Source organism: Amaranthus tricolor, chromosome 6 (genome assembly GCF_026212465.1).
Source record: "Amaranthus tricolor cultivar Red isolate AtriRed21 chromosome 6, ASM2621246v1, whole genome shotgun sequence".
NCBI classification, from domain to species: domain Eukaryota; kingdom Viridiplantae; phylum Streptophyta; class Magnoliopsida; order Caryophyllales; family Amaranthaceae; genus Amaranthus; species Amaranthus tricolor.
This window is the reverse complement of record NC_080052.1, coordinates 20,140,038-20,160,037: the sequence shown is the minus strand read 5'-3', so window position 1 is coordinate 20,160,037 and position 20,000 is coordinate 20,140,038. Positions and strand designations below refer to the sequence as shown.

Sequence of the window (20,000 nt, the reverse complement as noted above, 5' to 3'; positions counted from 1 at the left end):
GTATGAATGTAAATGAAAGTTGTACTACTTTTGTGTTAAGGGATGTTTTATAACTTTAATAAATTGGTATGAGATTTGAATATGTGATTATATTGTGAATGGTGATAAATGTAGAATAGATGGTTGAAGTTATTAGTCCCAAAAGTGGGTGTTAATTGTCACTTGTATTGTTAAAAAAAATGATGGTGGTTATTGTTTATGTTATTGAGTATTATTGCTAGTTAATTATGTTACGATCGTGGCTATTAGAGTTAAATTTTATCGTTGTGGAAGTCGAAAGAAACTATTGTTATTATTCTTGCTAATTATTAGTGGAAGTGTTTCTTTTCGTGTTCTTTGCCATTGTGAGTAATTTTGTATGTTGTAGTGAGTTATACGACAACTTGAGGTTATCTCTAACATCAACATTATTCAAGTTATTGGTATTAGTGTTGTTGTACAAGTGTTATTTGTTGATGACATGATATGGTGATAGGGTTTTGTTACTCGAGTCCGATAGGTTTAAAGAAATGGTCTTAACGTACACTTTGTTGTTGTGAAAGCTTATTTGATCCTTGGTTTAGTGGTTGTAAAAGCTTATTCGATTGTTGAGTTAATGTTACAACTTATGAACAAATATAGATTGAGTAATGTGAATTGGTTTAGTATGCGTTATAATAAGTGGAAGTTATTTTGAATGGGTGGATGATAGCTTGTTGTAGATGCTAGATGCTCTTAAGTGGAGACAAGTAGGCTTATTAGTTCTATTCCTAACTTGTATAGGTTCCCAGTTTATAAGAGGGAAGTAGACCCTTAGTTGGATGATTTTTTTATAACTTGTGGTCGTGCAATGACGCTTGCAGGTACGTACACGCAGTAATTTATTATCATGTTTATCGTTACAAAGTATTAACAATATTTCATGACTATATACATCGTATTAGAATTATAGAGCGCCAGAAAATAAACTATGCTAGCGTATAGTCATAATAGTGATATAGGCAAGTAGAATGAAAACATTAGGAGACTATAAGAACAGATTTCTAAATAATAGCGAACGCACCATGGTTGTGTGTGGTATCGAAGTGATTTCCTACTTATTGAGCCTTGATGTATGATTAGTTGGCGTGACTCAACTGGATTATGTCCGGTTGATTTAATAGTCCCCTAGGTGAGGTTCAACGAGACCACCGTAAGGGGGGTATGAGCATGCTTGGGTCACTGGGCGCCGGATGGTCGATACCGCCCCTTGACCAAGGTGATACCATGCGGGCCTTGCAAACCCCAATATGGTGGCCTCTTCACTGGTTTAATACCCCAGTGTGTTAGTTTTTCCCGATGGTAGGACCCGAGAGGGTCAGCTGGAGGGGGCATGAGCTCATACTTTACCATGGGCGCCGGATGGCCGATAACTCCCTTGGCCGTGTCACTATGCCATGAATAGAGAAAGGATCCACTACCTTTGAATATACCCGAGAGATTAGTAGTTTGAAAGAGAAATTATGAGTAAATAGAGGTGTTTAGATAGATGAGTAGACTCGTTATTGCCATACTATATCGTTGTCTATAGTTTTGTTCAATGACTTCAATTATTATAAGTTCATTAATTACTGACGTGTATGTGTTTGTTGTTGTTTGCTCATGACTCTCTATGATGTTTCTGCTATGACACATCTGACTATGGTCATTATGTTGAGCAGCAGGAGGATCATAGCTTGACGTGACAGGTATAGGAGCTTCTTTTGCTTTGTATCGGGGGAAAGAGCGGAGTACGGTCGTAACCATTGTGTACAAATTGTCTAATGCTTGTAGCTTCTATATCACTTGTAAAGTTTTCTTTTGGGATTGTATAATTTCTTTTGTATGGAGCCATGTGACTCCTTGTATGATCCATAATTCCGCTGCGTAGTTTTTTTTTTTTGGATGTACGGTAGTGAAGATACTCCTTTAGTATCCGTCAGATCGATGCGTTAACACTAGAACCACGATCCTCATTAGAGTTGGTGATTTGAGAAGCCGCCGATGATTCTTTCCGTCGTGATGTATTCTTGAAGGCATTAAAGGCCTTAAATTATTTTAATTATGTTATCCCTTTATATATTTATGTCACATCCTCAGTTTTCAGCAGAGATGCTGCCGAAATTTTCACTAGTTCACCCTTTCCATTATCTTTAGTGTTTATTTTAATTATGTCCCCTTTTCTTTTTATGTAACACCCGAATTTCCTGCCTTCCTTCACGATTCTGGCTTTGTTTAAGGGGTTGGAAATTCAGGGGTGTTACACAAATAAACTTATATTTATGCAACAAATTACTTACAAAGTTGTAAACTTATACTTTTGCAAACTAAATTCTTGCTTATACTTCTTCATACATATACACAAAAATAAACTTATACACAACATTCCAAGTTATAAACTTATACTTACAAAACTTATACACAACATTCCAATCTGTAAATTTATACTTAGAAAGTTATAAACTTATACTTACAATCGTACACAACCTACTACAATTTGCAATCAAATACAACACAATTTCAATACTTTAAAATTCATACTTATACTTTTTCATGACAGCATGCCTTATACTTTAAAATTCTTACTTCTATATACTTCTTCATACATAAACACAAAAAAAAAAAAAAAAAAAATACTACATTTAAAGTTATACACAACATTCCAAGTTATAAACTTATACTTTTAAATTCATACTTATATATAAAAGCAAACTTAGAATTACACAATACTATATTTCTTCTATCATTATGTATCCATCAACTTGTCAAATTACCAATATTTCAAGTTATAAACTTTATACAACCCATATAAAAAATCAAAAAAAATTAATCCATAAAAGCACTTCACATGAAACAACACTCAAATTTTTCCACAAAACACAAACAAACATAGAATTACACAATACTATAATTCTTCTAACATCATATATCCATCAACTAGTCAATTACCATCATTCCAAGTTATAAACTTATTCCAAGTTATAAACTTTAAACAATCCATATAACAAATCACAAAAAATTAATCCATAAAAGCACAAATATATCTTTAAAACTCAAATAAGTGAGATTCACAAAACAATATGCCTTAAAATTTAAAATTCATACTTACACACAAAAACTATCATTTAATCCACAAACTTAGAATTAACAACATTCTTTCAAGCCTATGTATATTGTAATAACAACATTCATTCAACCCTAGTTAACCCTAATAATAATACAACCCTAATTAACCCTAATTAACAAACTAATAAAATAAACTAAGAAAAATTTAAAACTTCAATGGAAAAACAAAACTTATTAATACATGAATAGAATTTACCTTGGTATTTAAATGATGATGTTGTGCTCTACATTGTAACCTACAATGGAAAAACAAAAACAATATTATATTAGTATACAGGATAAAGATGAATAAGATGAACAAGATGAAGAAAAACAAAATCAAAAACAAAATTTTAAAAATAAGCCCTAATTCATGGGTTTGAAGATGAGATTGCAATGGGTTAGAAGGTGAGATTTCAATGGGTTTTCATGGGTTTTTCGGGTTAGAAAAAGAACAAGAAAGAATAAGAAGAACAAGAACAAGCAAATTTCGTAGGTTAGCATATTGAAAATTTTCGAGGTCTTGAAGGTTGAAGAAAGGCCTTAAAGGTTGAAGATAAAGGTTTTCGTGGGTTCCGTAGGTTGAAGATAAAATGAAAATGAAAATTTTAGAGATTTTTTTACTTTACATAAGGGCGGGATTTCGAACAAAAAAAAATATAATAGTATATGTTGCGGTTCTTGAAGAATCGCAGCATATACTATAAATTTTTGTTTTTCCTACTACTTATATGCTGTGCCTTTAGAAAACCGCAGCATATGTGACGTAGCATATAAGCTTTTTTCCACTAGTGAATTATAATAGTATGTATCTAGATTTATAATACTGTATATATGGGTTTATAATAGTATGTAATTCGTTTACAATTGTGTGTAGTTTATAATATTTAGATTTATAAAGTAATGTTATAATCCCTAAAAACTATGTTGTAACCCCTATTCAACGTTATAACCACAATTAAACTATGTTAAACCCCTAATAAACTATGTTGTAACCCCAATTAAACTATGTTATAACCCCAACTAAGTAATATTATACTCCCAACTACATTATGTTATAAAACCAACTAAAAATGATATACCCCACATTACACAATGTTATACTCTCAACTACATCAACCTATGTCAAATGTTTATAATTATAATACCAATTATATTATGGTATAACAACAAATATATGTTCTTATAACACAAAATATATTATGTTATAACTCCAAATATATGGTGTTATAACCCAAAAAATATTATGTTATAACCCCAAATATATGTTGTTTTAACACCAAATATATTATGTTATAACCTAAATATATGTTGTTATAATCCCAAATATACTATATTATAACCCCAAATATAATATGTTTTAACGCCATATATATTATGTTATAACCCAAATATATTATGTTACTACACAATGTTTACTCCCAACTACATCAACCTATGTCAAATGTTCACAGTTATAATACCAATTATATTTTGGTTATATCCCCAAATATATGAATATGTAAACACAAATGCTATCATTACAATTCTCCAAAAATTAGCCATAGTTGTCTTCTTCAACATCACTATTTTCCACCATTGATGAACCTTAATTTTTTTTAAAAAAAGTCAGAACCACAACAGCTTTTATTACCTTCTCTAAATAGTATACATTGTTGTTTTCTTCAACATTATTATTTTCCACCATTGATAAAACTTTATTAATAAAAAAACCACAATCAAATTCAAGCAACATTTCTTCCATTGTTAGACGATATTTTTCAGGTTGTAGAAGGTGGGTATGTTCGATGGTTGAAGAAGAGAGATGAAAAAATCGGATTTATTACTAAATGATACTTTATTTTGCTTGGGAATAGGCAGTTAATCAGAAAAATTTTCATCTTCTAAAAAGACAGCAGTTTTCTTCTCTAGGGAATGACACGCGCGTGTTCTTTTAAAAACATCAGTTTTTTTAAATTAAGATATTTACTAAAAGAAGGAAAGTAGGCTGAGCTCTTAAAAGTTGTCTTTAAAAAGGATGGTCTCTCAAGAGAGAGCCTGCTGTATCAGTTGGGTATGACCTTCTATAAACCCAATGAACCAAATAAGCCCATTCATAGATCTATGCATAAAGGATATCAGTTACACAAATTCTTTCTAATTGGGCTGGCCTAAGAAAAGGAAAATATAGAGTAAGTTTTTCAGTAGACATTAAGAATATCGTAATTATTTAGAATATTATAAGTACTTTAGTGCTTACTCGGTGGGCATTAAGTATATTGTAAGTAGGCATTAAAGAAATTTTGAGTAGGCATTAAGGATATGATGAGTAGGTTAGTAGGCTAAGTTTCTCGATAGACATTAAAATTTTATAAGTAGGCCTTTTAAGTACTTTTTCGGTGGACATTAAATATATTGTAAGTAGGCATTAAGGATAATGTAAGTAGGCATTACGAATACAGTAAGTAAACATTAAGATTTAATGGGTTGGGCCTAAAAAACGTCGTGCAAAGAGACGGTCTCTCAATAGACTCCCTGTATCAGTTATACCAAAATTGATTACCACAATGGACTCTTAAACAATACATCTCTCCTAAATGGACGCCTTAGCCTTCAACAAATTACCTAAATTTGCATTGAAGAGTAGGAAATAACCAGACCACTCTGAAGGCATGGTACTACTATAAATATATAAATCTCCATCAAAAAAAGGATTCCTGACTTTTGGCTTATTTCTACCTTATTGAAAATGGAAAATTTATCCTACATACTCCAAGTATTCTCTAGCATGGTATCATTCAACTAGAAAGAACTTCACGTCTCAAAAATTTTACTTAACCCATAGAGATTCACTTAATCAGTACTGACTTAGGCATTAAAGCTCAACGGTAACTGGAATGGTTAGAATTCAAGGCCATCTCGTTTATTTTTGGGTCCTAAAGCAAAAGATAAAAAGAGTCCCTAAAACCTAAGGCGTAACGAATAATATAATACACATTTTGTTTTTTACTGTTGATATTTAAATTATTTTATTAAAAAAGCACTACGAACTCATATTACTTAGCAGAAAATATAAGTTATATCTAAGTTTAATTACAATTAATCACTTATATACATAAAAGTAAGTTTTTTGGGCCTTAAAATATTCAGGGCCTTGGACGGTAGCCCACTTTACCCTTGCTAATCGACGGCCATGTTAGAATTAAATATCGTGCCGAATGAGATTAAAAGCTAATCACTATAGAATTAATCTTGTCAAAGTAATTAATCCATTACTATTGATTAATAATCAAACTTTATGGATTAAAACATTTACGCTATATAACATATTATGAGGCTATAATAATCAATATAAGTTTTGGATTGAATTGGTTTTTGGACATGGTATTAAAAGTCAACGTGACTTCATAACATATTCACCTCTCATTCAACATGGATTACTTAGCGCTAGATATGACTAGAATAATTAGGGGCGGAGTAAAAATTTTAGAGACTCTATTTATTTTTGCGATGTTTTTTAAAATGGGTCCCTTCATTATATTTAAAAATAAAAAATATTCCACCTTAAAGGAAAATAATTCAAGAAAAAATGTATGTATTATAATATTATATTACTTCAAATATAAAAAAAGTTTACAAACCAATCACTTAAAAAGTATTGCTCGAAACCGGGTCTAAATAGCAACATTTAATATGTGAGGCCTTTATTTCGGGGACCTTAAGCGGTCAGCTACCTAGGATACCCCTAGAACTAACCATGCTAGGATTTGTGATGCATTGCATTTGCATCTATCCTTTAACTTAGTAGGATCTCAATTGAGGAATCGTCATTGCGTATGCGTATTTAACTTATCAAGGATCTCAATTGAACATAGTGGTCTTTCCTTTATAAGTATCCTAAGCCACTTCTAATTGCATCCCTATTTAGACTTTAGTACAAGTACATGTTGATGCGGTCCAAGTAGCAATGCAAAGAGAAATGTGATTTCAAAACAGCTAGGCAAAAGGGAAATGTATGACGAAGCTTTTGGCTAATTCATAGTCGCCCCTCTCATATTTTACCGTCCAAGACATAAACTTTGTAGGTTACAAAACATATGACAAGTTTAAACCTTTGCTTTAATCGGGAACACCATATATCGAACATAGTAACAAGAAGATTTTGTATGTGAACTTGATATTAATTCTAGGCGAGATGCTCTTTCCTGAAACATTATTTCCTCCCTACTACGGTGCTTGGGAATATAAACCGAAATATGTTCTAAAATGCAAAAAATTACACTAAATTCCTAGCGCAAGAAACTTAGAACGATGTGAGAAAACTTAAGTGGAAGAAGGAACGAAAATTTACAATCGAGGATTGCAAGTTCTCTATGTAAAGTATTAGAGAAGAAAAGAAAAATCAGAAATTGCATGTATATTCCATGTACATCTCATGTAAGAAATAACTTACACATACCTTCTATATTTATAGAAAAGCATACAACCATTCATGAAGTAATATGTCACTTCATGAACCGCATCATCGATTCACGAATCAATGTCGATATTAAATCAATTCATCCCAATAATTCAGTTAATATAACCATATTAACTGTAGGTAGTTATTGCATAACTAACAAAACCGAATACAACAAACATTGCAAAAACCAGAGCGAAAGTCGCTGCCCGCGAACTAAGCAATTTTCAAAACAGAAACTTTGTCTTGAAATCTCGCGATCCACGAGTCTTTTCGCGATTCGCAAAAATACTTTTGCACAAAAAAACAATTTTGCAATATTGGGATATTTAACTTAATTAATAAATTAATTTATTTATTTGATTTAATTAATTATCATTTTCGATGACCATTATACGCACTAAATGATAACAGATTTCATGCATATGGTTTCATGTGGTCCAATTAGCTATATATACAAAAGAGATATGTAATTAGACGATGAACCCATTGCTAATATAAGTGGCCATTCTTATTTCATTATCCAAGTTGACATTGTTATTTAATATGAAAACGTACATTATATTTACTGTGTGGTGAGAATCAAATTCCTGTTATAAGGATGAGAAGGTACGATAATTATTAGATCAACTTAATATTCTCTTGGTTTGAGTGTTCGATCAATCCTACCCATAGCCCATGAGTTTATTTGATAGTTCAACAACAATTTGTACGATGTGAAAGAATTACTTGCTTGCCTTTCTCCTTGACATTATTGTGTTTTTTATCGTACAAGATAGGCTAAGGAGAGGGACAACAAGAATCAAATTCAGGTTCCTTTTAGAAAGTGGTATACACTTCAACTAGAGTAGATCCTTGATTCTCTTCTTTGACCATGTTAATTAAGCATATAAACGCAATCATGCTAGCTGTCTAAGGTAAGGGGAAGAAATTAAACCTTACATCTAACAGGGATTAATTATTAAAGTGCTTAATTAAATTGGGAAAAAAGATGAACACTAAACCCTAATTCTTGAATCAAATGATAAATGCACAACAGTAATCAATACAAAGCAATTTAAAGGTTCATCCAATGTAGTTCACTATCTAGCCTGGATGTTTTATTGATGAAAAATATCTTCAAGAAGCTTGAATGACTTACAATAGTGTATTTGGCTATTTGGAAAGAAGAGAGATTATAGGGAGAGATTAGGGAAATATTATAACTAGAGAGATAAGGATTTTTTTTAACAAATCTAACTAGGTTAATTTGTGATTATTTATAGCACATAATTACAATTACGTACGTTATAGCCTAAGCCTAAAAATAGGGAAAAAAGAAAAAAGACAAATGACGAATAACAGGTGTCAGACAGTATGTAAAGCTAAGTTAACTTTTCTATGGCCAGCAGAAAAAGCCAACTCGACTTTTTCTTATGGCAAAAAATCTCTAAGTCATTTTTAAACATCTTAATCATCTCATTTAGACCCATTATATTTACCATTTGTACATGGTGATTTCCCAAAGCTATACCTTAGTTACTCAAGGACTCAAGCTAAGGCACCTTTAAAGCCAACATAAGGATATCAAGAATTATATCAAGAATATGTATACACTTATGGGGTGTTTGGTATAAACTTTTTAATACTAAGTAAGGGATTCAATTACCATTACTTATATGAAGTATATAATTTTCCAGCAACACTTAAAAATACACCATGCATTTGATATTTGTAGTTCTTGTAAGTCAGAGAAAGGATATGTAAGTACACCCTCAAGCTTCAACGGAGGGTCACAAACGCTGAGATTGACACAAAATTCTTCAAAAAGTTGGTATTCTATTGCCAGTAGATTCTAAGAAATTATTAAAGTTGATTGCGAATGTAAATCTAATTTGTCAATAACTCTTAGTTTTTTTTTGAATGTGCAATTTAAAAATTCTATGTTAGACATCACCAAATTCCTTTATATATATATATATATATATATGCTATGTTTGGAAATAATAATTTTATTTGAAAATATAAATTTAACTCAAATTTAGCGTTTGGCAAATAAAAAAAAATCAAATTTAGATTTAAGTCAGAACCACCATTGTTATAAAAGCAGTTAAAAATGAAAATTTGAGAACGACTTCTCAAATCTTGTCATTCTCAAATTCTTCATTAATAATTTCATAATTGAAATCTACAATTTGAAATAAAATATGTGTTCCTAAACGCAATATTAGTGCAATGTTAGCAGCAATTAACATGTACAATGTATTATCATTACCCTATCGTACGTTAAATAGCTTCCATCTAGGCGTGATTTAAATCTCTCGTGTATAAATTTTATCCTTCTTATAATAAAGAGGTTGTTTTAAATTGACTCTTAATTACAATGCGTCGATAAACATCAATGATCGGAGACATACAAGATGGTCTTCTTCATTTGTTTTATGTTTATGTGGATTTTTTTTGGTTTGAAGTTGGCCATGAAGAAGGAACAACTTATTTTTAGTCCCCCCCCAAATATCCACCCAAAAGAAAAAAAAACGATAAGATAATGTTTGGAAAGTCCCACTCACCAAACCCCCCCCCCCCCCCCCCCCCCCCCCCCAATATCCACCCAAAAGAAGAAAAACACGATAAAATAATGTTTGGAAAGTCCCACTCAACATGTATATAATAGGCAAATAGCTGGTAAGATGTTAAAAGTTCTAGAACAAGTGTAATAGGATTAGTGTTTTGTTCTTTTGTTTATGTACATGACTAGAATGATTTTGTATTCAAGTTTGATTTTTTTTTTTTTTCCTTCTATGACATTTTATAAGTTCAAGTTGCTTTGATCATTTTGTTTATGAGTTGATGTTAACTCTTTAAGGATAGTTTGGTAGTTGGTATTAAAGCGTGATAATGATGATGAAAATTTAATATAATTCTAATGAAAAAAATCTTTTTATGAGTTTAATGATTATGGTTGTTCTACCTCAATATCTCATTTTATTCACTAAATTCATTTCAATGGAATACTGTTTGAAGATGTGATATTAGATGGTAATAAAAATTGTGAGAAAAAACTTTTTATGATCAAACTTTTATACAATGGAATAATATATAGTATATTTTACGAAAATTTAATTTACAAATCATTTTCATTAATCGATGAGATGAGATCAAATGGGATGGGGTGGGGTGGCTCTTGGAAGGGAAGGGCGGCTTTGGGCCTTTTTTTCCTTTTTTGAAATTATTTTTATTTTCTTTTTGAATTTTTCTTTTATATATTTTTTTGGAATTTTCTTTTATTTTCTTTTACAAAATTAAGTGTACAACAAGTTAACAGTAACTCCGACTTACTCTAAGAAAATAATCTCTTTAGTTTGGATTATTCATGATTAATCAATAACTGAAATCATTGTAGGTAAACATGTGATTTGTTGGATTATTTTAGGTAATTTTTCCTAATATTTTATATATTCGCCATTTCTACATCAGAAGTATTTGACAAATGAATATTAGTTGTTGTTTATTAACTATTTTAGTTGACTTAATTGATTGGTTATGGGTAAATGTTGTTACTTTTGTTACCTTTCAAACAAGCTGAATAAGCTAGGTGTTTAACAAGATATTTGAAAAAAATTAGATATTCATTGTTGATTATTAATTAGAGAAAAAGAGTAGACCAACAACTCAAACACCAATGAAAAAAGCCATCCATAACAGCATTTTTAATTTAGTATTTACGCTAACTTTAAAAAAGCTATTTATCAAAATACTTTTTTTGAGAAATTTTACGTGGTAACCCTGAGGTTTATCAAAAAATTTATTGTGACCTTTTTGCACAGAAAACATTAACAAGCGTTGACTTCGAAGCTTTAAGACTGTTGTATACCTATTTATGCGACTTACCCTTTTAAATTCCATCAGTTTCAACTTTTTTTCCCCAATACATGAGCCCTAATTCACCATTTCAAATACTGTATTTGAATTTGGGGGAAAAATATAATTTGGATGAAAGATGGTAGAGTTAGGTTTTATGTTTTGAGGAAAAGGTTGAAACTGATAAAATTTAAAATGGTGAGTCGCATAAATAGGCGTACAGCAGCTTTAAAGCTTTAAACTTAACGTTTGCCAACGTTTTATGCCAAAAAGATCACGGTGGGACAATTTGGTAAACCTTAGGGGTTACCGCATGAATTTTTAAAAGTTTTAGTTACCACATGAAAAATCAAAAATCTCAAAATTACCACGTGAATATTATTATTTTTTTTTTTTAACTTTCAAACAATCATCAAACCAAAATTTTTTTTTAAAAAAATCAACTATCCATGACCAGTAACAAAAATAGAAAGACTAAATTAACGAGAAGTACAAAGGTTTCCTCAAATAGAGTTGTTTAGTCGTGTGAACTTGTGATGACAAAGATGGTAACGCCATTCCCTCTAAAGAAAGTTTTTAAAATCCAATAAAAGTACATTCAACAATCGACATTGACAAATGACAAGAAACAAGTAAGAGCTTGGTCGCACTCGCAAACCATTCTCCAAGTGCTTGCTTGCGACTTTCCGATTTGCCACTTGCTTCTTGCTTCTTGCTTCTATAACTTGGGTTATTGAAGCTTACACTCTATAATCAGATTCATCGACCTGTAAATTTCTCTTCAATTGTTTCTTTTCAATCTTAATCAAGAAGCCACAGATATGGATTTGATGATACTTGGGTCATTTTCACAAACCCACAAATTTCCAACTGCTCTTCATCTTCCCAAACTCAGAATTTCTTTGGGTAATTCATTTATCTCTTCTTTGATTCAATTTTATTGTCTTACAGTAATTTAGTTTGAGGGATTCATTCTGGGTTTTGTTTTATTCGATTTCTTTTGATGGAAATTAGGGTAAACATTAAATACCCAATTTAGCAATGTCCTGTATATTGCACATAATAATGAGTTAATGATGATTTCTTTTTGTAGGTTTAATATTTTTTTTCTGAGTTGCATGTATATAAGTATGTTTTTGGAATGTGGGTTTTGTTGCTGTGCTGCATTATTTTGTTTGCAACTTAGTGAACTTGAAGATAATGAACAATATCATTTTAACAAAACAAAAAGTTTCTTGCCACTTATCATTTCCGCCCTTTATTTGCTTATCATTTCTGAATTCATTTGTGTAATTTTTGATGGGGAAAGATTTAGAGTTTTTTGGTATGGATTTTAATGAATTATATCAAAATTGGTTTATTGAATCATATACACTTTTTATATATATGAAGTTACACTTTATATTTGCTGCCAAGGACATTGGAAACAAATTATTTGTTGTCATTAGGTTGTGTACATCCTACCCAAACATCTAATGTCAATATCAATTCAATGAAAAGTTTAATATGATGGTTGTAGCGACAAATATGCTATATTCATCACGCCTCCTCTTACGAAAACACTTTGGGCCAGATGTATGGATGCAAATAACACGTTCCCTTCTCGATGCTAAATATTTCACTTGAAATGAGAGCTAGATAAGATTCAACCCGTAACCCTTCTATCACATTGACTTTGATAACATGTCAAGAAATCAACTCAATTAAAACTTTAAATTAATAGTTGTAGTCTCAAATATGTTATATACTTTATTCCTTAGGTGGGAATCACTAACTGATCCTATAAAAGAATATTACAATACTTGCAATTGACAGAGACATATTGTGTGGAAAAGTGTCACTATCAATTGCAAGTATAATTGAACGGTGAAAGTAGGAAACAATCAAAGATAAGGGTAACTTTGGGGTGGTTACGGTGGATGTATGGTAATAGGCCGAAAACCATGACATTATTCTAAGATAACAGCAAGAACTCTGAGGAGGCCCCGGGGTGGTGCTTCCAACACCCAAGTTAGTACCCAAGTACAGTAGAATGATGCTGTAGTATTGTTTAGGGAGCGAAAGTCTAATATTGCCTTGGTGAGGGCATTATCAGTTCTCCTTTACTAATATATATATATATTTATATATATATATAGGAAAATTTGCAAAGAAACACCTTATAAAACCAGTTTTTTGTAAAAAAACACCTTTTAAGAGACTTTTTATTAAAAAAAACACCTTAAATCAGTTTCCGGTGACTTTTGTCAACTTTCAGGCGTTGACTATGCCATTTGAGCTCAAAAGTCAACGCCTGAAAGTTGACAAATGGCATAGTCAACGCCTGAAAGTTGACAAAAGTCACCGGAAACTGATTTAAGGTGTTTTTTTAATAAAAAGTCTCTTAAAAGGTGTTTTTTTACAAAAAAAATTTTAAAAGGTGTTTTTTACAAAAAACTAGTTTTACAAGGTGTTTCTTTGCAAATTAATATATATATATATATATATATATATATATATATATTTATATATATATATATATATATATATATATATATATATATATTTATATATATATATATATATATATATATATATATATATATATATCTTAGTCGGTTTCAATTCAACTCAACTCCAGTTAGTTAGTTTAGTCCACTTGAACTTAACTCGCTCAACTCCATTAAGTTTACTTGTGTAGAGCTCCATTCACTTCAATTTATTTAAGTTGTTTTTAAGCCAAAAAGATCAAGTAGAACATGCCTTCCTCAATTTTAAATTTGATCGGTTGTGTGTTACAACATTAGTGTTTGCATTGGGCTATGAAAAAATTAATATTCTTTCCCATGTGTTACCTGGTGTCACTTGTTGTATGTAGATGTTAAAAATTCATTTTCTGAGACGACAAAAAGGTGAACATTGTCATTGTGACAAAATTAGAACAAGATCATGATTCAAAGGAAACTACATGATGAATGCCTTGCTATTTTGAGTTCAATATGATTTTTACATCTTGGAAGGAATTATAATATTATCTATTACTCTCCTAAAACCTAGTATGATATTTAGGAGCTGCATATGGCTCTGTCGAAGAAAACCCTGAACAAATATTATCATCATTGTAGATGAAACAAAATGAATACCATATTCGGATGATGTTCTAGCACCAAAGAAAGCAGATTTAAATGCAGTATTTAATTGTAAAGGCTAAAAATAGATTTTTTTAACTAGTCAATAAGCTAGTCACCATTCTGGTCCTAAAGATGTAATCCATTCATATGTGAGAAATGCTTCTGTGGGTGTTTGACATGTAGACTAAAGTGTGGTTGATTTTTCTGATCTAACAATCTCAGACTCTAGGCGTAAAAAATGGCATCTATTGGACAGAGATAGTAGTTTGAGGTTCCAGCGACATCTAGTGGAGAAGAGCATTGTAACTTTTGAAAAGGGTTCTATTCTGCGCCAAACTTATAATAGAAGATGTCTAATAGTCACATCCAGTGGACAACCGCTTGAATCTGGACCTGAAGTTTATGGTTCCAAGAATCTTTGGAATTCGATTGGTACCTTTTTGGACGCCTTCTATAGGTTTTCAAGACCTCACACTGTTATCGGCACAGTTGAGTTCTATAAATTATGGTCCTATTGTCTTAAACACATGATCTCACTTTAGTATCATATGCATTCTTAGTTGGTTACTTTTACACCTTTGCTTTTAAATTTTATAAATTTTAAAAATTTCAAAGGTTACTACTCGATGACAGGCATTGAGCATAGTTTCAGTTTCTTTACTTGCCGTGGAGAAGCTTTCTGATTTGTCTCCCGTGTTTTTCACTGGAATGTTGGAGGTAATGCTAGAAATGTGCGTCTATTGTTCAGTTTAACTACTTAACTTTGAAGCTCTTTTCATAAATATGATTCTTCTTCTTGATTAACAATTTGCGACTCTTTTCCAGGCCATTATTGCTGCTCTTTTCATGAATATATACATCGTGGGCTTAAATCAACTATCTGACATAGAGATAGACAAGGTAAAGACTTTGTATTCCACTTAGTCATATTATAGTAAATCCTTACACTTGAACATGCTGGAGAAGGAAATAACTCACTGCATTGTTACAATTATTTATAGAGAACTGTAAAATTTTCAAGTATAATACAAGTATCGCAAGAGGTTGATCTTGATCATGAATACTTGAACTTGAAAAAGAAGCTTTCTTTGCTCAAAACCTAAACTCAAACTTGTGGACACCGAGAAGACTTTGGTATACAAATTATCTTTAGGGATTTGATACTAAATACACGGCGTATTGAAACTTTCCTTAATTGTATTTCCCCCGAGGCGCATGATTTGGAAAATTATGCACCTAAAGATATGTATTCATAAACTATTTTCTTACCTAGTAAGTTTGAATGAATAACTTATGTTCAAATTTGAACAAGGGTTCAAATGAAGCTTTACAAGAGAATCATGATTATGACAAATTTTGAAGATCATCTTGATCATGTGTTTAAATGGTTTTACAACTCTGTTTATTGAGTTTGAATCAATACATTCCTTTCCTTGTGCACTTTGGATGTACCTCTTGATTCCCTTACTCATGATATGAAGTAGAGCATTCAAAAAAAGACAACCTTTTGCACAAAAAATTGAGCAGTGAACAAAGGCGATGTTCTCAAGGATGCATTAGGTGTTGGCTCGACATTCTCTATGGTGCTGGATTGGCGCCGACATTTTCCTATTTGAACACTTATTGCATTGATCTGGTGACAACTCAGTTATTTACTAGCAATGATTAAGTTCCCATTATGCCTTACTTATAGTCATTTTACGACTTAACCTTTGGAAAGCTTTCTCTAACACACTAAATTTCAACAACTATTTACTGCAATAATCTTAGTTAATGTGGATAATACCTTGAAAATTTGGCTCTTCTAGTAGAAACATGAGATGAAGTGTCTACCATGAAGTTGCAATAGTAACTTACTACATAGTGCAAACCAAGTTTTAGAAACATGCTTCCATATGCCTGCCAAAAATTTGTGAATCATGTTATAAGAAATCTTTTTGATAAAGGTTGGACCATACTATAACTCAATCACTTAACATTTCTAAATAACTTCTTTTAGCAGTTTTTCGTTGCTAAAATCTTGTGACTGTGGACCCTTTAAAGACTTTTGTATGTATGAATTCTATTAAATATTTGTTTATGTAAAATGAAATATGAGATTAAATGTGTTTACCCATTTATGGTTTCAGATTAATAAGCCATATCTTCCGTTGGCATCAGGGGAATTCTCTTCTCAAACAGGAATCTTTATTGTCACATCATTTGCTATATTGGTAAGTATTTCCTATGTAATAGACAAGTTAAGAAGGTAAACATGTTCTTTTTGACCGATGTATATGTTTTAGCTGTCTGAGTTGTGCTCTTTGGCATTATAGAGATTCAATTTATGACCTGTAAAATTTCAGAGTCCCCTATTCGTATCTTCCCATCACAATTACATGTCCCAAATTCAAATATGAATTATTTGCATGCACTACTCATCAACATGTTATCTCAATAATTTTCCATGTTCTTCCTTTCCTACTAGGATTACATTGTAGTTCTTTCTCTATTCCATGTTCAGATATTTCTACATAAAATTGGCTTAGATTAGAGTAATATAGAGTGTGTTGGGATGCAGTTTTTTAATGAGAAAAGGAACATTTTGAATATTAATCAAGTTGACTCAGGTAAGGAATGAAAGTGGACATGTTTAGGGTGGGGTGAGGAGGTTATGGGGGTGTTGAAGGGGATATGTTTAAGGGTGTTATTGAAATATGATAATATTTCCTATTCCAGTCCAATCATATATTATACGAAAAAGCTTGGAAAATTCCAAATGTCACAACTAAAGAGAATTTTTTAAATGGAACTCATTCATTGGGTAAAGAAAAATGACATGGTATTTGATCTTAATTATTATCTCTACCACTAAAATATCTTTTACTAGAATTATAGTTAAATTGAGTATATCATCATACATTATACTATTATACATTATACTAAAAAGCTTGAAAATTTCCAAGTGTCACGACTAAAGAGAATTTTTCAAATTGAACTCATTTATTGGCTAAAGAAAAATGACATGGCATTTGATCTTTACTAATATCTCTACCATTAAAATATCTTTAAATAACATTTATTTATAGTTAAATTGAGTAAATTAGAGAATATACTATATTGCATAATATACTGTTGACAAATTTCAAAATTACGGAGTTAATTTATACATATAACGGTCAAAATTGAGTGTTTTAACTGCATAATATCTTTGGCTTTATTTTCTAATATCATATGTTTTTTATATGTCGATACTAAAAAACCCGTGCATTGCACGGGTTTCTTCACTAGTTACCTATATAATTGTTATCTACACACTGTAACCGCCTCTCATTTAAACTTCCTATGAACATTTCATTGTTACCACAGTTGATCATCCCAATTACATTTATTATATAGGACTAAATCTTGTAAACTCTTGGACATTTACACTATATTTGCATAGAAAAATAGAAGAGAAAAGAAAGGAAGAAAAGGGAAGGAAAGGAAGGGGAGGGGTATTAAGGGAGAGTACATCTTGTTTGTTTAGAAGGGAAGAAACGGGAAAAGGAAGGAAAATGAGTGTTTTCCTTCCAAATTTTTCCACCTTAGGAGAGATAATATTCTTAACAAAACTTGTCCATATTTTCCCTCCAAACCCCTCCCCTCCAAGTCCCTCATCTCCCTTTTTGTTATCCAAACAAGAGATTCTTCATGCTTCCATATCCCTTCCCTTCCTTACCCTCAATTTCTCTCTATTCAAACAATGTTAGTTTGGATTGTATATGGGAAAGATGCAACATAAACAATGTACAAAAGGTATAAACTTGTCTGAAAAGTGAGTCCAAAAAAATATGCTGCCCATCTTAAGAGATTCGGAAAAACATAAAATATTTTTGAGTGTCTAGTGAGTAGTGACCTCTCACTTTCATTAAAGTTTTGTATCAGTCCTCTCATTCTCTCCTCTCTAGTACCACGACTACATTCTCTGTCAAATTCTTAGCCTGCTCTCTGCCATTTTCATCCTCTAAGAAAAACTCTGGTTTTTCAATAGTCACTAAACGAATTAAGTGGGTTCATGTCACGTTGACATGATGTGTAACAAATTAGGTTGACTTGATTTGTTACAAGAGTTCTGATTTCAACCCTATTTCCCTTAGCAAATAATATTTCAACCCTATTTGAGGCTGTTCCCTACTGCTATCATTATTCTCATCAATTTGTTTATCTATCTTGCAGAGTTTTTGGTTGTGGTCATATGTCGGTTCAAGGCCCTTGTTCTGGGCTCTTTTTGTCAGCTTTGTGCTTGGTACAGCATATTCAATCAATGTAAGTCAGGGTTAATGCTCAGCTCAAGGAGTTAGTGTATATGATGCTTGTAATACCATGCAACTGTTTTAACAATTTTAAGTTGGATTTCCTGTTTTATCCTCTCAAAATAAGGATTGTAAACACGATTTTTGTTCTCTTTTGCATATGGGTACACATTTCTCTTGTAAAACAAACGTGTATGCAATAGGTAAATAAACGACTTTTTCCTAGACATTGGTTTGAAATGAACTTACTTTTTGATTGCCGCCCATATGAATGTGGAAGTTCCATGAACAATCCACTAGAACGTCTTGAAGCCCTTCTGGTTTTAATGTCAACTATCTGTAGTTGAGTTAACTAGAAAAGTATCGTATTGCTTTAAGTTTGTATAGTTATTTGATGTGATTATTTTAATTGTATGGTCTTTGCTCCTGCGCATTCAGCTGCCTATGCTAAGATGGAAGAGATCTGCTGTTATTGCGGCAATGTGCATCCTAGCAGTCCGGGCAATAATCGTTCAAATTGCCTTTTTTTTGCACATACAGGTGCGGCATCTATCCTTATCACAAATGATATTGGTATCCGACATTTAATTAATTTTTATATTGGAAACTTGAAATTTTCTATCAGAAGTATAGCGTCATATAATTATGCAGACTAATCCTTGAACCAGTGGCGAAGCCACACTGGGAGTCGGGCCTCCTGGTCCAAGTATTTTAACCTGACCCTTTGCTCATTTATGATTTATGGTATTAGGGCTGTTTAATATCATTAAGTTAAGTAAAGTTTAATGGTTAACGTAGTAGAAATAAATTTTAAGTATCAGTCTATTCAAGCAATGTTTTAATATTGTTACAATTTAATAGACTTTTATTTTAACTTATAGAATTTTCCCATTTTAAAACATTAGAATTAAACTAGTTTTCATATAATTTGTTTTTTGAGTATGTTGGTTATTTGACTAATTAGTTTGCTTGTATCAACTATTTGGCTCCTCGTTACTTTGCCTATATTGATTTCTAAGTCCCTTTGTAGCCCAACCCCCAACCTCTCATACACACATGTACGTTGTACCTTTTTCCGCTCCCAAGCTTCCCCCTTCATTTTCATATAAAGTTCTAAAGACGAATACCCTAATCCCTTTCCTCTGATGGAAATTTGTATTGCGCAGCTTAAAGGAACATTTCATTTGCACCAGTCAGAGTCAAAAAGTTGTCGAACAGATGCTTCATATTATTGTC

General features: G+C 31.6%; 1 protein-coding gene across 2 annotated transcripts in view; it reads left to right on the top strand.

The window, feature by feature from the left end:
- The first annotated feature begins 11,891 nt into the window (after nt 1–11,891).
- Nucleotides 11,892–20,000, top strand: part of LOC130815201 (homogentisate phytyltransferase 1, chloroplastic) — a 10,346-nt gene continuing 2,237 nt past the window's right edge. For both annotated transcript variants that reach the window (XR_009042545.1, XM_057681583.1), the window contains exons 1-7: nt 11,892–12,286; nt 14,713–14,978; nt 15,124–15,207; nt 15,316–15,390; nt 16,620–16,703; nt 18,688–18,777; nt 19,203–19,304. Coding sequence is in view for 1 of the 2 variants with exons in the window: in XM_057681583.1 (XP_057537566.1) it covers nt 12,202–12,286; nt 14,713–14,978; nt 15,124–15,207; nt 15,316–15,390; nt 16,620–16,703; nt 18,688–18,777; nt 19,203–19,304 (786 nt within the window). In the remaining variant the exon portion in view is untranslated. The remainder of the gene's footprint in view (nt 12,287–14,712; nt 14,979–15,123; nt 15,208–15,315; nt 15,391–16,619; nt 16,704–18,687; nt 18,778–19,202; nt 19,305–20,000) is intronic.